General features: G+C 35.8%; 1 protein-coding gene across 4 annotated transcripts in view; it reads right to left on the bottom strand.

Moving 5' to 3' along the window:
• Positions 1-283: 283 nt before the first annotated feature.
• Positions 284-24,196, bottom strand: part of LARP4 (La ribonucleoprotein 4) — a gene marked incomplete at its 3' end in the record, with an annotated part of 65,294 nt that continues 41,381 nt past the window's right edge. For 3 of the 4 annotated variants that reach the window (XM_082665457.1, XM_082665458.1, XM_082665459.1), the window contains exons 9-16: positions 16,946-17,158; positions 16,303-16,436; positions 12,228-12,437; positions 11,532-11,580; positions 8,825-8,986; positions 6,169-6,293; positions 5,885-6,053; positions 284-4,736 (exon numbers count right to left, since the gene is read on the bottom strand). In XM_082665457.1, coding sequence (XP_082521583.1) covers positions 4,398-4,736; positions 5,885-6,053; positions 6,169-6,293; positions 8,825-8,986; positions 11,532-11,580; positions 12,228-12,437; positions 16,303-16,436; positions 16,946-17,158 — 1,401 coding nt within the window. Of the gene's footprint in view, positions 4,737-5,884; positions 6,054-6,168; positions 6,294-8,824; positions 8,987-11,531; positions 11,581-12,223; positions 12,438-16,302; positions 16,437-16,945; positions 17,159-24,196 lie in introns of those variants that run through there. The other variant, XM_082665460.1, reaches the window with a different exon arrangement.

Here is a 24,196-nt window from a genome sequence, read left to right as displayed (position 1 = left end):
TTAAGCTGCACATTGCCCTGTGATTTTTCTCCCCTTCAATAACTGCTTCTGACACTAAAAGAATTTAAGAAAACCCCAGAATCACAGAGCTGAATCTTCTAGCTCTCTACCCTCACTGTGCAGATGAAATATCACACAATCCATACCCCGCTCCCAAAAACAAAATAATAGCTGAAACCAGAATAGAACTAGAGAGTGGGCAACATAAAAGCTAATCAGAAAGTAAATACAAGTAGCCATTTAGAGATAAGCCACCTGGAGAAAAGGAAACCAGTCCTGCTTTTTAATAATTTTATTTTTTCTAATTTTGTGTTAATTTCCCATAGCACCTTGGCAATGTTGAAAACAAAAATACAAATACAACGATGTACTCATTATAACATAATATGCATGAGCATGTGTCACACCATTTGCGGGGGGGGGGGGGGGGGGAAGTGGTTTTGACAACAAGAACAAACCTAAGCAATGGACAAGAGAAGCCAGATAACTGGTTCTGACTCCCAACCCCGAACATTTAAGAGATATCACTCACTGAATCAGGCAAAAAACAAAACCCAATAATGATGTGGATTGTTTCTTACACTAATCAGTGTTTTGTGCTTCAAAACTGAAAATAAAACCATTTCATTGTATACACAGCCTGTTGATATCTCACTTGTACTTTCAGGAACCGTCTACTCAACAATTCACAGCTTTTAAAAATAAAATTGAAACTATTTAATAATTAGGTGGAATTTAAAAAAGAATACACTCTCAACTTGAAAACAAATTCTCTTTCAACTTCTTAAAATGTCCTCAATTAATGAGGACTGAAATGTCTATGTATCTTCTTGAAATCTCAGACTAAATTAGCATACACCAAAAAGCCCAAAGTTAAATTAATGGCCACCAAATTGTAAGGAAATATAAAAACTTAGGAAAGAACACCGTACACTGTAGTTAAGAATTTACAAAAACTCCTCTTTCGCATTTTACCCTTCCTGTAAAAACAAAACAGTACTTTTAAAATATGGTTAATATACATGGCCAACATAAATAACAGACTTAACCCCAGTGCTGCTCAACTGTATCAAAGTAAAACCAATGGACATTTAAGCCAAAAGACTAAATATTTAAGGCCATAACTAATAAAACTATAAAGTGTTCAGTAACTTTTAAATATTAGTCTCTGCTCCAGCAGATGCTAATACTCCCTCATTACGCCTTCTCCAAAGCCAACCTGGTATTTAAAAAGAAAAAGGAATGTACAACAATATTCAAGATACCTTAATTTTAGAAACCAAAAATAAATAAATCTGCATGTCATCTGATCACATGCAAATAGAGCACATAAGATGATAAGAACAATAAAACCATATCACTGAAAGATCTTATCTTCTTCCAAAATCCAGTTGAAAAAAATTTAGATGGATCATTCCTTTGAATGCCAGTGTCTATATTTGCAAAAATGAAATTACTCAGATTAAAGACAGGCCTAGATACCATGAAAACCTTAATTATCTGGATAGAAAATGGAGGCAGGTTTTGCCATATCTCTATCTATATACCTTCTCTGTGAAGTGCAAGGTGATGAACTTGTGTGACTCTTGTTCTCATGCATTTAAGAAGTATGGCAGAAGATCACTGAACCATACACTCAAGATCATTTGTATCTACTTTTACCCTCCAACAACCCAAGGACACGTTAAGTCATAAGGATGAAGAGAAAAACTTGACATTTAAATTCCTCGTTCTAAAGAACCAAATAAATAGTTAAACTACAATGAATGCCTGACCCTCATCAGTTACAGAGTAATGCTGGACAAAAAAGCCATCAGTTTCACACAACTCACAGGCATCATTTAGATACAAACCTTAAATCTGATATAATAAAATAAATGCTAAATACATATTGTGAATATATATATTATATATATATATATACACACACACACACACACATACACCCACACATTATTCTTCCCTATACATCCCATCAAAATGGGAACTATTAGCTGTAATGAGGCAAATTAACTGAAAAACATTATATTTAATATGAAATTTAAAAATGGTCATGTCTTTAAATTTCTACTTTCAATAACACCTTCTGGGAAAAAGCAAGAACACACTTGCTTTCTTGAAAAAGAACTCTTTTCTTGTGTATCAATTAGAACATTTAGTTTTTAGAAGTTGGGTAGACTAACAGCAAGTCATACAAGGATACAAGTAATATAGGCCTATTTCTGTGACACATTGTAAAAAAAAAAAAAGTATTGTTTCATCTAAGTGCAATAATTAAGTTTATAATCCTTACCAAGCGATTTTTGTAAAATGTTTATTCTCTTAAATCCAATACATTCACAGAGTGTTAACACTTTAAACGTTTATCATTTCCACCAGCTGCAGCATTATCTAAGTAAACCAAAATAAGCACTTTTATCATAGATGTAGTCAGTGATTATTAATACTTTTTTTTTTTAAAGGACCTAAACTTCCCCCAAATTTCAGCACAGGTAGTTTTATGGTATGTTTCATTTAGTAGAAAATAGTGAGTAGAAATGAATAGTTTCAAACTGCTTAAATATATCATGTTATCAATCCACCAAATCAAAAGCAATTGCCAAGCTGAATAATAAGTTACAAAGAAATGATAATTCTGGCTTGTACAGAAATGTGCGGTGTTTTCAAAGCTCTGAACAGTTACCTACTAATACAAATCTCCAAAGCTTAACTTAGAGTTGGAAGATGAGTTTCACAGTAATGTAATTTTAACCCTCATTTACATTCATTTTAATATATTACTAAGATGTTTACTCTATGTCACAATGGTGCTTTCCAGTGTTCACAATTTACAGTTTCAATTTGTACATATGTAATTCACTAACATAAGGGACAGTTATTACTATCACAAACTATCCCTAAAAAGAAAACAAAACCCCACCTTACATAGAACTCTGAAAATGGTATGACTTAAAACAGATTAATGCAACATGGTTTTTAATTTTTTAGCCATTTTCTAAACACCAGCATGTAAACTTGCCTATTTAATGTGAGAGCTACAACTTTATTCACTGAGAAATTATATGTTAATTTTAACTATCTTTCTAACCTCAACTCAAAAATTTTGTGACTTGCTGGTTCTGTTTCTGTGAATTCCAAACTGCTTTTTTTTTTTTTTTGAGAAAGGGAAAGAAGGAAGGTGATAAATACATTGTAAACAGAAAAGGTTGTCCCCAAATTAAACCTTTAAAAAGAAATTTCTTTTTACATCTATACTATTTAACACTTTAAGAGTCAGCTACAATGTTTCATCTTTAACACTAACACAAATAAATTACTGTAGGGTCGGTCTGCCCTATCATTCTGGGATCTAAAGTTCTAAATACATGACCAGAAGAGTAAACTACTTTAATGTTCAAGTCAGAAATTTAGAACAGTTATATGATTTGACTAGACTGAGCGAGGCAGCTAGAAACATACAATTCTGTAGGTGATTGGTTATTTTGCTTTTGGGGGTGGATAATCAAAGAACAGAGTAATGAAGAAAGTAACAAAAAAAAAGAAATCGTTTCCTATTTTGGGGGGGGGGAAGAAAAATCACAGGGCAGCTTAAACCTCTGAGCTCCATTTGACCCACCCCCTCAGATATAACACAAAATTTTAATTTTTCAAATAACCCCCATTCTTTCCTTGAGTATCAAACTGATTGGTAGTCACATCCCCAAGTACAATCAGAGTTTAACAGCTTGTTGAATGAAATATTAGTAAGGTCAAAAAGACAGACTAAATTTCAAACTGGGAAAAAAAAAATCTACTCAAGTATTACATTCAGTTTTCAAATCATTTACTAACATGACAACAGATTTGGCTTCAATCATACTTGCACACACTCACACCACAACAGTCACCCCCAGCCACTGATCTGTTTTGCAACACAAGGCCATATAGGCAGAAATGGCATTCTCCAAGCCAAACTTTAAATAGATTAAAAAAAGTAATTTCTAATTTTACAGAAATGTTTCTTCAAAAAATATTTTCTCTCACTCCCTCATCTCCTATACTGAAGGATGTATAATGTGTTTTTCTCCCAAGCTAAATCTGAACCCTCAAAATTGATTCCAGGCAGAAGATCTCTGCAAATTAAAATCAAAAACAAAAATAGAAAAATTATATTTTTATATATGTATACATATATATATATATTTATACTGATTGGAATCCTCCAGCATTTTAAAATCGCTTTAGAGATGAATTTTGGGATTCTATAGCTCACAACTCCAAAATCCATAATGATTTAAGGATGTACTTTCTCTTGTTTCCTTCCTGGCCACGCCCTCCCCTCCAAAACAGTTCAATATAGCCAGGCTCAAGTTTAATGGGAAGAGAGAGAAGTTTCTGAACAGTTTTTTTGTTTTTGTTTACTTTGGTGATCTGGGTGGCACGTATTGCTCTTTGCCATTACGTCGAGTCACTCCCTGAGGTATAGCCCTATGGCCAAACTGGCGTCTCTGTTCCCTGATTTTTCCAGCTGCTCCCCTGGGAATGGCATTGCCTCGGAAGCCAGAGTAATCCTTACTAGCCCTTGCTTCTGGCTTCTCATGTTGTTTCTCGAAGGACTTCTCAGGAGCTCCATTCTCTTCATTTTTGGTGGGAGATACTGCATTGGAGCGAAGTTCTCGCAGTGGCTGCACAAGAACTGGAGATGGCTCTTTAGGGGGCTTCTGGCACACTTCAGCATAACTTAGCTTCCGAGGTTCCTTTGAAGTAAAGATAAGAAACAAAAACATTTATGGTACATACATATTCTCTAAATAATAAAGTACAGAAAGAATAGTGTTAACCACAAGAAATCAGTAAGTTATCTTGTAGGAAAGGGCACTAGGCAGTCTCTTATACACTGCTATTAAAGTGTACAGGTACAATCTTTAAAAATAAAATTTGTTGAATATAATTAAAAAGTCTTAGCAATTTATGTATGATACAATAATTTCACTTGAGATATTTATTTGAAGGATATACAAGTCAGCAATGTTTATAATGATGCAAAAAAACCTGGAAATCTAAATGGCTAACAAGGAAGAACAGATTAAATTAATAATGGTACATCCACATGACGAAATAAAATGGTTCCATTCTCTCTTCCCTGACTACAAAGAACCCTAAGAGAGATACAAGAATCTCAGCAGAGCAGTTGGAAACCAATAATATAAACTCTTAATTACCTCATCTGAAAAGGAGGAGAATAGGGATGCTGTGAGAATGGGCTAAAGCATAAAAAAAGTCTTTAGTACTGGTCCTAGCATATAGTAGGCATTTCATAAGTGGTAGGTGCTATTCTATTATTATCATCGTTATTATTAAAAGACAAGATAAAATGTTCTTAACCTGGGAAAAAAAAGAGCTGTACCAAAAATGCACTAGTTATATCAATGAATGAAAGACTTATAGGTAAATTCTGTGGCTTTTTTTCCCCTGCTTTTCTATATCTTTCAAATTATAAAAATGATTCTGGAAATTGAATAAAAATGGCAGTGGCTCCTCATGGGTTTCATAGATTTGTTAAGCATTATACAAAAAAGAATTTCAAGAGCCTCAAAGCCTCTATACCCTAGCCCAAAAAAAGGTACAGACATCATAATGAGAAGGAAGCTTCACTTAACCACAATCTGATTGGAAATAAAGCAATCAAAAGAAACAGAATAAACAGTAATTTCTTCATTCCCTCAACAAGGCTAAAATTTCCAATTTCTTCAGAGTGACTTTAAATTCCTTTTTCAATGCGGGCAACCAGCCCCAATTGGGCTATTTCCAAATGACTCTGCTCTAGCAGAGTTATGTGAAAAATAAAATTTCTCATTATTTAACCTATTGTTTTATTCTCGCTAAACTAAATTCATCAAGTTACCTGTAGGGCCACAGCTACAGCTGCACTTATGTTACTATTACATGGTGAAGCAGTATTTGTTCTCGATGGCTTTGCAGTACTCGGGGAAGAAACTGGTATAGTTGTCTGGTTGGGAACATCTTTTTGAACAGCTGAATCCTCTATTAGATCCTTTTCTTGCTGAGTTGTGCTATGGAAAAAAGAACTTGACATTAGGCTTAGTATAGAGCACAAAGAAACACCTGAGAAATGATCAGAAGAAAAAGTAATCTTAATGTGAAAGATCATCTACTTTGAAATTGTACCTTAATGCAGAAAGCTCAGCTGTACATGGAGGACTGGTGCTCATACTGAGTTGCTGGGCAGAGGTGCAGTCTGTCTGTTCATCTTCTGCAGTCACTGGGCAACTAACTCTCAACTCTTCCTTATCCTTAAAGTGGAAACATATTTCAAAATTGAACTTATATAGATACTTCTCCAAAGAAGATAAACAAATGGCCAATAAGCACATGCATGAAAAGCTCAACATAACTGTCCATTAGGGAAATGCAAATCAAACCCACAATGAGAAACCGTTTCACACTCACTAGGATAGCTATAATCAGTAAGACAGACAATAATGAATGTTAGTGATGGTATGTAGATATTGGGACTCTCATACATTGAGGGTGGAAATGTAAAATGATGCAGCCACTTTGCAAAAACAGTCTGGCATGGGGATTCCCTGGTGGCGCAGTGGTTGAGAGTCCGCCTGCTGATGCAGGGGAAACGGGTTCGTGGCCCGGTCCGGGATGATCCCACATGCCGTGGAGCAGCTGGGCCCGTGCGCCATGGCCGCTGAGCCTGCGCTCCGCAACAGGAGAGGCCACAACAGTGAGAGGCCCGCGTACCACAAAAAAAAAAAAAAAAAAGTCTGGCAGCTCCTCAAAAAGTTAAATATAGAGTTACCATATGACCCAGCAATTCTGCTTAGTTATAAACCCAAGAGGAAACACGTCTATACAAAAACTTATACACAAATGTTCACAATAACATTATTCATAATAGCCAAAAAGTGAGAACAAGCTAAATATTCAGCTGGTGAGTGGATAAACAAAATGTGGTGTAACTATCCAGTGGAATATTATTGCACAATGAAAGGAATGCAGTACTGATACACACTATGACAAAGAATGACCCTTGAGGACATTATGCTAAGTGAAATAAGACAGTCACAAAAAGACAAATACTGTTTGATTCCACTTATATGAGATACCTAGAGCAGTCAATTTCAGAGACAAAGCAGAATGGTGGTTGCCAGGGCCTGAGAGAAGTGGGGGAATGTGAGCTGCTATTTAATCGGTAAACCATTTTAGTTTTGCAAGATAAAAACAGTTCTGGAGACTGGTTGCACAACAATGTGAATGCATTTAACACTACTTAACTGTACATGCTTAACATGGTTAAGATGATAAATTTTATGTTATGTGCATTTTACCACAAGTAAAAAACGAATATCAAGAAAGAGCCCTAGGGCTTCCCTGGTGGCGCAGTGGTTGAGAGTCCGCCTGCCGATGCAGGGGACACGGGTTTGTGCCCCGGTCCGGGAGGATCCCACATGCCGCGGAGCAGCTGGGCCCGTGAGCCATGGCCGCTGAGCCTGCGCGTCCGCAGCCTGTGCTCCGCAATGGGAGAGGGCACAACAGTGAGAGGCCTGTGTATGGGGGGGGGGGGGAAGGTCTCAGAAGTGGTGAAACAATTACAAAATTGCATAATTTTTTTAACAAGGGAAGACAGTGAAATACCTTCAAAATTCTGAGGGAAAATGATTTCTAATAGAGAATTCTACAGAGATAAGCTACTGATCAAGTGTGAGAACAGAAGAACATTTCAGAATGCAAGATCTCAAGAAATTTATACTAAAAACCTTATACAGGAAGCCTGGGAAGATGTGACCCACCATAATTTGGGAAAGTCATACAAGAGTAAGAAAAAGAAGGGATCCACCAAAGAAGAGTAAAGAAAATTCCCAGGATGACAGTGAAGTCCCAGGAACACAGCTGTGCAGAGTATAAGAAAGGAGACATAATAATAATATACCATAAGCCTCAGTTATGGAAAAAAATGATGCAATATTGAGATGTGACATACAAATGATGGCATAGCCTAGTCTAACTGGCAGTGTCTTTTACTTTCTTAGTGATACCAAAATAATGGGGCATCTTGTAATTGATGGCAGCATAGATATGATGAAGTACAATATATTGAGAGGATGAGAAAAGTATATTGGTTTAAGAGAGCTAATCCCTCAGCTTCTAGAATGTAAAGTTAATAGACAACGTCTAAAACTGAAAAATCTAAGAAGGAGCAGTATAAACATGTTAATTAGATATACAGGGATAAATGTCAGGAGAAAAAGCTAGAGTTGAAAGTGGTAGCAGGGGACTACTATTTTTCATTATAAGCCTAGATATACTATGTACATGTACCCTTGAAAATGAAGCTGAATTAGAAACAAAAGGTAGAAAATGAGAAAAATTTGTGGGGCATGAGGATTTAGCATATAAAGAGGTCTACACTTAAAAAAACATTGTAGGATGGGTCATCCCAACCTTTTGACATCAACTCTCCATTTATTTGGAAGACTGAGTTTACCAGAGTAGCTTAGAATTCATTCGCGTTATCACTTAATTATCGATATATGCACTTAAGTGGAAATGACACTTTCCATTCACCTTTCATAAATTAGTTCTACCAAGCTGGGTTGACTGATACAAAGACAGGCAAAGGTGAAGAAACATTTTATTGACCTTGTGTAGCTTTATCACAAATCTTTTCGTAATACTCAGAGTATGCTAAAAACTCATGAATAAACACTATGATAGAAATAAACATTGAGTGCAAATAAACTGTTAAATAACCCTGAAAACAAAGGCAAAAGATTGGTCCCATAAGATAAAGATTGGATGCTTCAGTGTTTACCTTTTCTTTGCAGACACCTTTAACAACATCAGACAACCTACTCTCCAAAACAAGTTCACCTGGCGTTCTTGATGAACTTCCAGGTAAAGGAGGAAAGTTTGAGGCTAATAAGTCAAACTTTGGTGTTGGAGCCTTTGCTTCAGCTGTTGAAGGATGGGGTCTCTAAAAGACACAAATCAAAAAACAGGTTACATGCTCATCTCATTCTCTAATCCTGTACCACAGAAGCTGAAAGCTCTAAGAAACAAACCAAACTCCACCTAATGAAGAGAACTGTTCCTCTATAAATTCCTGGATTCTCATTTTAGTTCTCATTAGTATTGATCAATCTGACCTATCTTTAGTCAGCTCCTTCTATTGGTTCTTTTGCAAACTCTGCCACACTCTTTAAACCTTCTAATCAATCTCCACTATTCTTTGCTTTCTAAATTTGCTATACCCTCTTCCATAACAAAAATAAACACAAAAACCCCTACACTATCTAAATTTGCCATTATTTTTTCTCCTTTTATAGTCTCAAGGGAAAACAATATCCTTCCTTGAAAATCTTTTCATCTTTCTCCTCCACCTACCACTCTCTATACCCTCTGACAAGCCTCTCACTTGTATCTTCTTCTCTACTCCCTCACCGCACCACTAAAATTGCTTTGACAAGTCACCAATGCCTTCTTCCACAATGCAAAATCTGACAGACTTTTTTTTCTGACCTCACTCTAGCATTTGGCATGGTAAACATTCTTTCCGGTGGGAGCTCATTCTTCCATTAGCTTCTGATACCTCTTTTCCTTCATTCTCAGATCTGACAAGCATGTGCTCTTCTCCCCCTGACCACCTCTTTGGATGGTTTTGGTTTCTATATGATTGCCACTCTTTCTCCCTTTCCATACTCTCCCTGTGTGATATCCATTATCCACAGCTTCAACTACTACCTACATGCAAACAACTCTTAAAACAATCTTTTTCACTTTTTGGTGAATTTTTGGCTGCACAACTCTGAAAATTTACCAAAACTCACTAGGTTGTACGCTTTAAATATTTTCAGACCAGATCTTTGCCTGAAACCCAGATATCAATTTGCCTATTAGCTATCTCCACTTGGATTTCTCTTGGATACTTCAAACAACAAAATGAATAATCACATTTTTCAGCCCCACAGCTACTATGTTCCTCAAGTTCTATTCTCGGTCCTTTTTAAAATCACTTACTCTACTGAGAGTCCCCTGCATGATCTCATCTACTCTTGTAACTTTAATTACTACATGTAAGCTTACAAATACTAAATTGTACCTCTAGCTAAGATCTCCTCACTGCACAAGGGTACCCCCACCCTGCCCTTTGTACTAATAAGAAGCATGCCGGTCTCCTGTTTCTTCAGTCCTACTCTTCAGTCCTCAATCCAGGTATTTTCAACATATTAAACAGACCTCTAACCTAATCTCTCCTCTCCTCAATTGTTCAGGGCCACTTGAGGATTCACATAGACTGCTACAATGGTATCCTAAAAAAGGTGTTGCCTAAAGTCTCAAGGCTGCCATGGTATAGAAAGCTATAAATGAAAACCCAACACTTTTAAAAGGTTCACAGTTTGCCCCAAGGACTATTCTTTTTGTTATAATGCAATATTTTTCTTCTTTGAAAATCTGTACCTTTTCACTGCTTAAACATGTGATATCCGTATACTTATATGTATATGTACACTATATAGTATACTATTAAATATGTATACAATTCACTACTTATACATGTAAAGTGAGTATTATATTTCACATTTATGATATAAATGTAAATTCCAGGCAGGGTTTTCTTCAGACCTCCATGTCTTCCTGTACTATTTTTATTCCTCAACTCCTTTTGACCACAGTTAAGAAATGGGAAACATTCACCATGAACAAACCACACACACAAAAAAAATATGAATAATTTGAAGCTAGGTAAGTGAGGATTCAAATAAGAACCTGCTTAGAACTATAAAAATTTTTTAAAAAATCTCGAAGTGGTTTTACAGGATTGGCAAACATAAGAATCAGCACTAGGTAGAAAACTGCCCCCAAGTAACAATTAATAAATAGTATAACAGTTTCCAACACCATCCAACAGAGCTTTAAAAGTGAATCACATATGCTACCAGACTGGCAAAAAATCATATACCTTGTAAGGCTTATGGATAAACAGAAACTGTTTTTCAAAGAGTGAAAATCAGCACAACCCCTATAGAAAGCCATTAGGCAGCAACTTACTGAACTGTGACTCAGAAATCCCACTTCTAGGGATTCTCCTTCAGATACTACTGCACACATAGGAAGTGATGGTTGTATGAGGTTATCATTGCACTGTCTGTGGCAGCATTGTACAATCAAAAGATTGAACCTCTTTAAATTTCCATTAATAAAGCAATAATTAAACTTTCCATGGAATATTTTCATATATTTTATTTTAAACCATGTGAACAGATTAGGTATTCAAGTAATTTTTTTTAAAAGTGAGCAACACAGGTCAAAGCTCTAACTATATGTGTGCTTTAAGGGTGAGGGGTAGTGATGATGGCGGATATTTCAGGGTAAGAACAGGCTCTAATTATAATCAATATTATAATCAATAAAACAAAAACCCGGAAAGATACACCAGAAGTCAATGCCATAGTAAATCACAGAAGAAAAAAAAAAATTGAACGTATGTAATTAAAGGTTAAAAAAAACAAAAAACTTACTGGGATCCTTTCATCTTCCCGACGTCTTCGACCTCTGAAGAGAGTTCTCCTTTAAACAATGACAAAAGGGAGTGGGGGTGGGGAAGCAGGTGGGAGGGACAACTCATAAGTTTCTTCAAATGTATACATTCTATCAAAGATGGGTGAACTTCTATTTTAAGTATCTATACTTCCTAAATCTCCTTTATTATTAAAAGATATATTTTCTTCTGAAGAGATCCTGAGCTAATCTACCAAAAACTTCACCTACTACCACCACCACCACTAAGTAAGCTGGGCCCATTTTTATTAGCAGTGCTCCCTCCAAATCAGAAGTATATTAGGGTTCATTTTTTTTGTTTTGTTTAGGAAGGGTAGATAACATATAACCCCATTCCCACAGTTTAGATGTTGCTAGAAATTAAAACTATGATGCAGATGGAATCTTATCTTTCTAAGCTAATCTTTCCTTAGTGAACTGTAAAGAACTTCAGAATAACTTTTATAAACCTCTGACTCAGAGCTATATGGGCATTCTGAATTTCTTAATTATGAAAAACTAGTAACACATATTACATGAATAAAGTATTTATTTAGCATAACTATATACCAATAATTAAATTTAAAAATCACTAGATCGTGGTCTTCAAACATTCATATTATGATTAAAGAATTTTCATATACCTTATTTCCATATTTATTACCATATTTCCTTACCTGCCCCTACCATAGTCCCCATTCTGTTCCATCTGCAAAGTGGGAGTCTCTTTTGGAAGGTAGCTTTGCTCCTGGTGCCCTGTTACTGTAGGGTTATGTCGTTCAGTTGGAAAGTTCCTTGAACCAGATCTGTTCAATGGTCCATCCCCCAATGACACAGAGCCCTCTGTTGAGTGTTCTGAACCACTTGACCTAAAATGAGGCTTCACACTATAAGAAATATAAGACCATATATGTGAAAAGATAAATTAAAATGGAAAATATTTTCTCTTAATGGTAGAGACTCTTAACAGGCCAAGTTAAAAATTGCCTTCTGCTGTATTCTGATTTTCCATAAACTGGGTTGGACACAGAAGCATTGTGTTGTAAAAATGTAAACCCTTTAATGTCTCAGACATATTATTTTTAAAAGGCAAAGAATTTTTACATTAAAAAAAAGCTGTTTGGAGAGATTTGGGAGGTGATCCAAAGTTCTTCAAGATAAGGCTACTTATACCCCCAAATTTAGGATATAACTAGGATTTTAGCTAATTTCTTTAACACGAACTGCAGTTCTGACACATCTAAATCAGCCAGGCTGGAAGCTTATTGAGTCTATGCCATACATTCTCAATGGGGCAACAATACCCACAAAGGGAGTAAGAACTGGCATACATTACACAAATAGATATACAATAATCTCTAGTATTAAATTTTCATATGGGGGAATTGGGGGAAAAGTCTAAAAAAACTCTTTAGGGGACTGATAATTTTTTTTTAAAGTAAGGAACAGTGGAATATATTAAAATCCCAGCTTCCTACTAAGCATCCCTCTCCAAATGAAATCAGTTGTTCAAAGATCCAACAAAGATGTGAGACCAAAAAACTAGAAAAATATAACGCAACTAATAGCCTGGCATGACTTCATGAATTAAGGTATGGAATCTGGTAAAAAACAAAAAAACAAACCAAACCAAAGACAAAGCAAAACAAAACAAAAACAAAAACCACCTACATCTAACAAAAGTAGCTTTTATCTTGGATGATGGGTATAAGTACCCAACTCTCTTAACAATTTGTAAGCAGATGAAGCTAAGGCAGGGTAAAGGAGAGAGGATGCAGTTTAATCAATAGTGAAAACATCTAAAGTAAGCCCAAGAAACTGAGGACCCTGGCTCTACAGGAGATTAAAAAAGGAAGTATTAGATTTCTATTTAGCCCCTTGCTTGAACTTTATATACTCCATTTTTTTACAGTCTATTTTCATAGTTACAAATTTATAATATTAATAACACACTGTAAATTCCTGGTTCTTTGCATAGGGATTTTAAACCTCATAATTATGAACAATTAAACATTAATTCCAATAGCATCTCCAGCTATCCTACTAACTCTTTGGAGAGTATAACAAATTAGATTACTACTACTAAAACTTAAACATAAAAATTAGGCTATAATGTTGGGCTAAGTCTCATATACAATACTTTTCCAGATAATTACTTATGCGTTACAAAATAGTTTCTGAATAGCAATGAAATTTACAGTATGTCAACTAACACAAACTAATTTACATTATCCATCATATCTGAAAACGACCTCATGAGGTAGATATTGCTGTTTATGTATCTGTTCAGAAACTATCACTCACTGAAATTCTCTCATTGCATTTCAATACACCCAGTAAACAAGTTATTAGGTTTAACAGCCCTCAGATCTCATAATCTTACCCTTCACAGAGAGGGACTTAACAATCGCAGTCTTGGCAAAAGAAAAAAGGATGATGAAAGAAAGAAGTGATAAAAGATGTAAAGGAAGAAGGAAAATGACAGAAAGATAAAGTATGAAAGGTAGAAAATTGCCCAGACTTCTGAAAGTTAGTCCTATTCTCTCTCAGTAGGTCTAGTGATCATCACTGGGCTGTTACAAGGTTAATGTAATAAACTGCTCTTTACTGATAACTTAAATAAATAAAAATAAAGGCCTGGCAGTGGTCACTTCTTAGAAGTAAGAAGGAAGCAAGGATTTGGGTTGGTGGTCAAAAGGTTCTAGTTCATCTGCAATATCTGCATTTTTATAAGGAAGTATTCGTGTATTATTTCTGTGACTAAAAATTAACAACCTGTATTGGTCAAACAAACGCAAAAAAATGTACACAAGTAGTTTTGAATAACAAGCAAAATTATACTAAACCTATCCCGTATCTTCAAAACCAGATATATATCCTTATAAGCAAGAATGACTTGGGACTTCCCTGGTGGCGCAGTGGTTAAGACCCTGCGCTCCCAATGCAGGGGGCTTAGTATCGATCCCTCCTCAGGGTACTGGATCCCACATGCATGCCGCAACTAAGGCGCCCACCTCCTGCAACCAAGGAGCCCACCTCCCAAAACTAAGACTGGGTCCATCCATCCATCCATCCATTCAACCAACCAACCAACCAAGTAAGTAAATAAATAAATATACTTTTTTAAAAAAGCAAGAATGACTTGACTGTCATTCTTGGCTTTCTTATTGTATTTTTACCTCTTATTGTATTTTTATCTCTTTTTTTACCTCTTGAAAGCACAGCAGTGCTCTCAAGTGACAATAAAGGAATACCATAAGCCCACTTAATGTATTTTTAAGTCAAGCATTTGCAAACACCAATACTTTTTGTTGTTATTAAAAATTGTTTTTAGTCTCTTATAACCAAGACATCTACTTCACGTAGACGTAACTGTTTAAAGCAAAATTTACCTCTTCAAAGAAACGTGAAATCAACAGATACATATTTTTACAAAGCTACTATTTCTAATCATGAGAAATCTGTATCTCCTCACAAGGGAAGTTATAAACTGTCATTTGTATTAACTCAATTATTATTATTATTATTTTGGGGGGTTCGCGGGCCTCTCACTGTTGTGGCCTCTCCCGTTGCGGAGCACAGGCTCCGGATGTGCAGGCTCAGCGGCCATGGCTCACGGGCTCAGCTGCTCCGCGGCATGTGGGATCCTCCCGGACCGGGGCACAAACCCGTGTCCCCTGCATCGGCAGGCGGACTCCCAACCACTGCGCCACCAGGGAAGCCCACTAACTCAATTATTTTTAAGAAAAAAACTTTACTAGCTATAGTAGAAGAAAAGAAAATGTGCTAATCTCAGGTCTGCTGATGATGAAAAGCCATGTAACCCTAGCAAGGTATTCATCCTCTTCAACTTTCACTTTCTTCAATTCATCTGTAAAATGAATTAAAACTACATCATAACAAACGTCTTTCCAGATTTAAACATTACTGTCTCTGTGTGCACATGGAAATTAAATAATCTTTTTGGAACAACAGGATGGAGGTTAGAGGACAGTGTGTGTTTTTAAAGCTCACTGTACTTCTACTCATATGTCCTAGCAATACTTCAATTTTGCTGTTATTACTGTATCACCAAACTAAGGGTCATCTACAAGAGCACAAGTAATCTTTTGTTTATAAAGAATCCTTTATTCTTACAATATGAAGAGTTCTCATTCGAAACTTCATAAAGCAATTAAGAATGTGTATATGTAGTAAAATTTTCTGTACACTTAAAAATGATCTTCAGGGAATCTCCTGGCAGTCCAGTGGTTAGGACCTGGTGCTTTCACTGCCGTGGGCCCGGGGTTTGATCTGGGGAACTCAGTCAGAGAACTAAGATCCCACAGGCCGCAAGGCAGGGAAAAAAAAAAAAGATATTCAAATGCTTTAACCAATTGTGTCAGTTAAAGTGAGTACATGGCTTCCCTGGTGGTGCAGTGGTTAAGAATCCTGTAGCCAATGCAGGGGACACGGGTTCGTGCCCTGGTCCGGGAAGATCCCACACGCCGCAGAGCAACTAAGCCTGTGCTCCACAACTACTGAGCCCGAGTGCCACAACTACTGAAGCCCACGCGCCTAGAGCCCGTGCTCTGCAACAAGAGAAGCCACTCAATGAGAAGCCTGTGCACCACAACGAAGAGTAGTCCCCGTTTGCCGCAACTAGAGAAAACCTGCGCACAGCAACTGAAGACCCAACACAGCCAAAAATAAAATAACTTAAATAAATTTAAAAATAAATAAATAAATTCCAGCTATCGTTTTTTATCTTACCGATTTTTTTGGAATGGTCGACCCATATTCACAGCAGCAGCAGCAGCAGCAGCAGCAGCAGCAGCAGCAGCATTTGTTTTATAAGATCCTGGTGAATTAAAGCCATTCACAAAACTACCATTGGGAAAAGGAGCCTAAAAGAAAATTTTAATGTTTAAAAGCTATTCATAGTAAAGACAAAAATCTGGTGTGAAGGTCATACGAAACTTCTAATGAACTAACCTAGCATCAATTTCTTTGATAAGCCAAAAATAATTTTAAACATTTGCAATACTCACTCCAAGTTATCACTTGAATTACAGAACAAGGAACAACTGGTTCAACACTTAATAAAGAATATTTCTCTCTGAAAAAGTTTCACAAAACTAAAATCATTTTAAATCATTCAGGATTTTTCCAGTCTATTAATTTACCCAGCAACATTTAAAGAATAAAATGATAGGAACCAATAGCTCAACTCTTAGACTTAGTCATATGCATATATTTGATATGGGGGATTAAATATCCTTATCACCATTTACAAGCCAGAAAGTAACCAATATCAACACAAAACAAAATAAAACATGAACTCTAATTCTAGCTGATTTCTTCAAATTTCAGCTTCAGTGAAAAAATTGTATTATTCTGTGAGGATCTCACTTACCAGTGGTGTTTCAAAGTAAGGTGTGGGATTTGGAGACCAAGACTGAGGCACAATACTATAAACAGAGTACTGTTGGTGAGGATTATATACAGGCTGCATAAAGACCGGTGAGGCATACTGTGCTTGAGTTTGAATGGGCGGACTATACATACTAGAATCCATTAATCGATAACCATTCTTAGCAAAAAACGTATTGATGGCTTTTATCCTTGCCTAGAAGCAAGAAGAACACAAAGGATATAATCACAAAGGATAAAGTGTATATTTTCACAAATACATTTAATTTACATTTGGAACATATTTTCCATGACATTATTTCCATGTACTATAGTTAGTAGAGCAAAAGAAAAGGAAATGATTGATAGCTGTACTTTTAAAAACTTTTACATGGCAAATACAATTAATACAATAAACAAAGTAAAACAGTGAATGTCAAAATATTAAAACTAACTGCAACTTATCACAAGGGGGAAAAAGAAAGGCAAATGGCTCTTATATGAAAAGATGCTAGACCTTGCTCATAAGAGAAATGCAATTAAAATGGGATTAACATTTCTCACTTATAAAATTGGAAAAAGTCTAAAAATTTGACAACATACTCTATTGATAAGGCTGTGGCAAAACAGGTACTCTGATACATTGATGATGGGCATTCAAAACAACACAACCCTTAAAAAGGAAAATTCAGCAATGTCTTCCAAAATATCACATATGCATATTATCATATTCTTATCAACCCCACTTCTAGGAAACTTTACCGCATATACACAGACCAAAAAGAGGTTTTTTAAAAAATGATGCATACGGCTACTCACTGACACTTACTATGATAGGAAGTGGGGGGACGTGGGGGGTGAGGGGGCTCAGACCCACATCTCTCCCAAACACACACTCACACACACGAGACAACCCAAAAGTCCATCAATGATTGAAAACAATGTGGTATATCCAAACAATTATCAGATGTAAGAAAAAACAAAAAAAGAAAGAAACCTGAGGAACTGCTCTAAATATTATAATGGAGTGATTTCCAGAAAATACTATTTAAAAAAAAAAAAGAGGTAATGCAAGGAGAAAGGTATGTATAGTAAGGTGTTGTTTAGATAAGTTAGATGTGGATATGAAGATATACTTGCATTCATACAGACACGTGAATATGAATTTAATATACTGCTTTAGATATTTTACTTTTAAGCCATGCACACACTGAATAAAATTTTTAAAAATCAGTTTGTAAAAGTTCAATGCAAAATGAACCTAAATGTGTATCCAACTAGAGGAATAACACAGAGAAACTCTAAATGACTTTTGGTATTGTTATTCTGAGACTTCTGTCTGTGATTTTGGATACAGCAAATCATAAATTATTTTGGGGTCACTGACATCTGAGATTTTCACGTGGGAGAAAAGAGATGCAGACAGCAACTGAAGAAGTAAAAACCATGTAGCCTGAATTTAAATCGAAAGCATCTATATAAACTCATGATATATACTGTCATTAAAAAAAAAGTATTTAATAGCTCTGTTCAAAGAAAAAGCTTAGAAATAACAAACAATTAGCCAGAAGCACTCCTTGTGCCTAACCAGTGGACTGCAAAACATTACTTTCCCATAAAAGTAACATGGCAACTCCAGAGCCTTGTGACACAAAATGTACAAGAGCCTGGAACATCTTGTCACACTAGAGAGCAAGGAACATTGAAAATTACCATTACAAAAGGACTCAAAGAGGCCGTACTTCATCAGTAAGGACAACGAACACACCAAATATGTTTAAATATTCAAAACCAAAAAATATCTGAATGGTCGTTTTTGAAGGTTGCCAGGGAACCGACACATTATTTTGAAAACTGGTAGTAAAAGCTAGAACCAAGCATTTATCACACATTGTATATATGAGCTGTACCTCAGGGTAATGAAGATGAAGGAAAGCTTTTCTTTATGGAAGTGTTTCAAATAATAAATGGAAAAAAGCACAGAAATAGTACCACTTTGCAACCATTAACAAATCAATATATCTAGTCAATGATCAGCAGCAGCTAGTATAAGAGAGACACACAAAGACATATACTACATGTTTTTGTTCTCTTTGCTGCTCCAAAATAAAATCTAATTCTGATTAAGCCTCTAGATCTAGCTACCAATTTGCATGAAATACAGAGGTCAGAGGATCGTGTTAAACTACACTCAAGAATATAACTTGGGACTTCCCTGGTGGCACAGTGGTTAAGAATCCGCCTGCCAATGCAGAGGACATGGGTTCGTGCCCTGGTCCTGGAAGATCCCACATGCTGTGGAACAACTAAGCCCATGCACCACAGCTACTGAGCCTGTGCTCTAGAGCCCGCGATCCACAACTACTGAAGCCCATGCACCGCAACAAGAGAAACCACCGTAATGAGAAGCCCGCGCACCGCAACGAAGAGTAGCCCCCACTCACTGCAACTAGAGAAACTCCACGTGCAGCAATGAAGACCCAACACAGCCAAAAATAAATAAATTTATATTAAAAAAAACTTATTAAAAAAGAGCTCGTTTTTAAAACAAGAAAAGAATATAACTAGTCAATTCAAAAGTGGGCAGAGAACTTGAATAGGTATTTCTCTAAAGAAGATATATAAGTGGCCAATAAGTAGGCGAAGAGATGCTCAACATCACTAATCATTGAAGAAATGCAATTAAAACCACAAAGAGATATCACATCACATTCATTAAAAGAGCTACTATCAAGAAACAGAAAACAGCCAAATGTTGGACAGGATGTGGAGAAACTGGAACCCTTGTGCACTGTTGGTGGGAATATAAAGTGGTATAGCCACTGTGGAAAACAGTATGGAGGTCCCTCGAAAAATTAAAAATAGAATTACCATATGACCCAGCAATTCCACTTCTGGGTATATATGCAAAAGAATTAAAAGCAGAATCTTGAAGAGAAATCTGTATACCGATGTTCATAGCAGCCTTATTCACAAAAGCTAAAATGTGGAAGCAAACCCAAGTGTCCATCAATAGATGAATGGATAAACAAATTGTTGTATATACATACAATGGATTATTCAGGCCTTAGAAAGGAGGGAAATTCTGCAATATGCTACATGGATGAACCTTGAAGACACCATATTAAAGTGAAATAAGCAAGTCACAAGGAGACAAATACTATATGATTCCATTTATATGAGGTAAATGGTCAAAAATCAAAAAGTATGGGCTGAAGGAGGGGAAAGTGGAGAGTTCCTGTTTAATAGGCAGAGTTTCAATTTTACAAGAAAAGAGTTATGAGAATGGATGGTGGTGATGGCTGCACAACAATGTGAATGTGTTTAATATTATGGCACTGATAAATGAAATTAAAATTTAAAATGGTTAAGATGGTAAATTTTATATATGTGTATTTTAACACAATAAAAAAACACATAGCTAACGAAATGTATAATGTGAGAAACTTTGTAAGACAAATAACAGTGATTTCAAAAACATACTTCCAAAAGTAAAACTAAAGAGGTAGAGGACAAAATCATAAATTGTATTTTATATTTTTATTATTATTATTTTGCCGCTCCCCGCAGCTTGTGGGATCTTAGTTCCCTGACCAGGGATCGAACCTGGGGCCCCAGCAGTGAGAATGCCGAGTCCGAACCACTGGACCACCAGGCAATTCCCCAAATCGTAAATTTTAAAAAAGAAAAAAGAGAAAGAAAAAATGTGAATCGGGAAAATGTGAACAGTGCCTGATGTTTAAGAAATTATTGTTTATTTTTCAAAAAGTGTGATAGTAGTGTGGCTATTTTTTTTTAATCCCTTTCTTTTAGAGATACCAGTATTAGTTTATTTACATACAGATGAAATTAAGTTTCAAATTTGCTTCAAAAAACCTGGGGACATCGGGAAGTAGGTGGGATTAAGATGAAACAAGAAGAGCCATGCTCTACTAATTAATCTATTAAAACCAAATAAATATGCTATGGATAAAAGGGAAATAATGTTCTTAAAGACTGAATAAAAGAGGAAATCTCAGCAGAGAAGGAATATATTGTTTAAAATAGAAATGCCAGAACCCAACTTGAAGATGAATTCAAGTCCACAGAAAGTATCCAATCTGAAGAAGAAAGAGATGGAAGAAAAACAGAATCGCAGTGAATCAAGCAATACTACATATGTGTAACTGAAGTCTCAAAAGGAGAGGAGAAAGTGAGGCAGAAAATTTTTTGAAAAACTAGAGGTTGAAATTCCCCCAATTTGGTGAAAAGCATCAATTTACAAACAATAAGTTCAGAACACCCCAAGCAGTATAAATAGAAAACCATAGCTAGACACATTAGAGTCAACCTACTGAAAACCAAAGAGAAAACAAAACAAAAAATATCTTGGCGGCAGGCGGAGAAAAACAACATATATTACAAGAATGACTCACTAGAAAGAACAGAAGCCAGAAAACAATGCAATCTTAAAAGAAGGAAAAAAATTAAAACTATCAACCCAGAATTCTGTATCCATGTACATGTATCAATGTACAGAATTCTGTACCCATCAAAAATGAGTGTGAAATACAAGACAGCTTTAGATGAGGAAAAACTAAGAAAACTCATCCCTGGTGGGCACTGTTATAACATCAAAGGAAGTTCTTTAGCCTGAAAGGAACTAATACCAGGTAGAATTGATCTATGGAGGAAGAGCAATAAAAAATGCGTTCTTGGGCTTCCCTGGTAGCGCAGTGGTTGAGAGTCCGCCTGGCAATGTAGGGGACACGGGTTTGTGCCCCGGTCCGAGAGGACCCCACATGCCGCGGAGCGGCTGGGCCCGTGAGTCATGGCCGCTGAGCCTGCGTGTCCAGAGCCTGTGCTCCGCAACTGGAGAGGCCACAGCAGTGACAGGCCCGCGTACCGCAAAAAAAAAGAAAAAAAAAGCGTTCTTGCTTATTTACAAGAGAAACAAGATAAAATGTGAAGCAACTTATTAGCACACACAATAAATGTTTCACTGGACTCCTTCACAAGCATATCTCTAGGCCAAAGTCTGCAAGGACCCTTGACCTTGGATGTCCACTGTACAAGAGTGAGAGCTCTCCCAAATTATCATGGGTGATTTTTATTAATTTTTGAATCATGAACACTATAATTTTCCAATTAATTGGGCACAAAGATACTATAATAAAATATAGCACTATGGTATAATAGCTTTTATAACTATTTTAAATTTTTGTGAAAAACGTAAATAACTATGATTTAGAGGAAAACACATGCAAAAGCATCTTTACATAAAATAGATAAAATCTAAGAAAAATGATAGGTCTAAATTGGAGTTTAAGCATTTAAAGCCATTTTATTAAAAAAAATTGTCAGAATCTAATTTCACATCAGATTTTAAACTACTTTAAAATAAATAACTCTCCATTAAAAAAATCTTTCTTAGGTTAAGAACAGAATTACTAATATTTATATTTTGTATTTGTATATGCTGTACTATAAAACAGAAATCAGTATGTATTAAATTAATTTACTTCATCAAAGAGCAAGTAGTAAAGAAATCATGTTAATATGCTGCAAGGAGTGTTTACATTCAATACAATATGCTTTATGGATTCAGGAAAGAGATTCTGTATTAGGTATGGTAGAATACATTACTGTAATGAATATACAAATGATTTAAAAGGCCCAAACACAAAAAAATTACATTTACCTTGTTAATACATTTAACAAAATACGTTTAAGACAAGTACGCCGAAAACTACAAAGCAATGAGGAGAGAAACGAAAAGCCTAGATAAATGGAGATACCATATTAGAGGACTCGATATTAATAAGGTGGCAATCCTCTCAAATTAATGTATAGTGTCAATGCAATCCCAATCAAAATACCAGCAAATATTTTTGTAAAATCGACACACTGATTTGAAAATTTATATGAAAATGTTAATGACTTGGAATACCAAAAATAATTTTGGAAAATCAAAACAAGTTTGAGAACTTACATATTATCTGATTTTGTAACTTATTATAAAGCTACAGTAATCAAAACAGCAGGGAACTGACTTAAGGGACAAACACAGATCAACAGAAAAGAACAGAGTCTAGAAATAGACCCAAGCACATATATGCTTTAATAGTCAACAAAGGAATAGTCTTCAACAAATGGTGCTGGAACAAGTATTATACTTCTTTTAAAAAAAGAATCCTGACTTTTCCTTCCAAAAAACACAAAGTAACTTGATATAGATCATAAGACGTAAATATAAATACTAAAACTATAATACTTCTAGAAGAAATCATGAAAAAAAATACTCATGACATTAGGAGGGGTTGATTTTAGAGAAGACAAAAATAATGAACCCTAAAAGAAAAAGGAGATGAAACAGACTTCATCAAAATTAAAAGTCTACTCTTTAATATACACTGTTAAGAAAGCAAAAGGCAATTCACAAACTAGGGCAAATATATTTGTAATACACATCTGACAAAAAACTTGTAACCAGAATACATAAGGAACACTTACAAATCAATAATCAGACTAACAACCAAATTTTTAAAGATAGAAAAAAGATTTAAAAAGACAGTTAACTAAAACAGATGTATGGAAAGAACGAAGATGTCTAAGAACAAGTGACTAGATAATCAAATCGCACTACAGGCATACCGTATTTTATTGCACTTTGCTTTATTGTATTTCCCAAATATTGCAGTTTAAAAATTTTTTTTATGTATTTATTTATTATTATTTTTTTTGGCTGCATCAAGCCTTTGTTCCTACATGCGGGCTTTCTCTAGTTGCAGCAAGCGGGAGCTACTCTTCATTGCAGTGCGTGGGCTTGTCATTGTGGTGGCTTCTCTTGTTGCAGGGCACAGGCTCTAGGCACGTGGACTTCAGTAGTTGCAGCACACAGGCTCAGAAGTTATGGCTCACTGGCTCTAGAGCACAGGCTCAGCAGTTGTGGCACATGGGCTTAGTTGCTCCACGGCATGTGGGATCTTCCCAGACCTGGGCTCAAACCCATGTCCCCTGCACTGGCAGGCGGATTCTTAACCACTGTGCCACCCGGGAAGTCCCCACACAGTATTTTATTAGTTTCAAGTGTACAAAATACTGTCCAATATTTTTATATCAACAGCATTTAATAACTTTGTGTCTCTGTATGACATTCTGGTAATTCTCGTAATATTTCTCACTTTGTCAAAATTATTATCTTTGTTATGGTGATCTGTGATCTTTGATGTTACTAATGTAATTGTCTTGGGACACCACAAACCATGCCCATATA

The sequence above is a fragment of the Grampus griseus genome, assembly GCF_964374135.1.
Source record: "Grampus griseus genome assembly, chromosome: 11".
NCBI lineage: Eukaryota > Metazoa > Chordata > Mammalia > Artiodactyla > Delphinidae > Grampus > Grampus griseus.
This window is presented reverse-complemented; position numbering and strand designations above follow the sequence as displayed.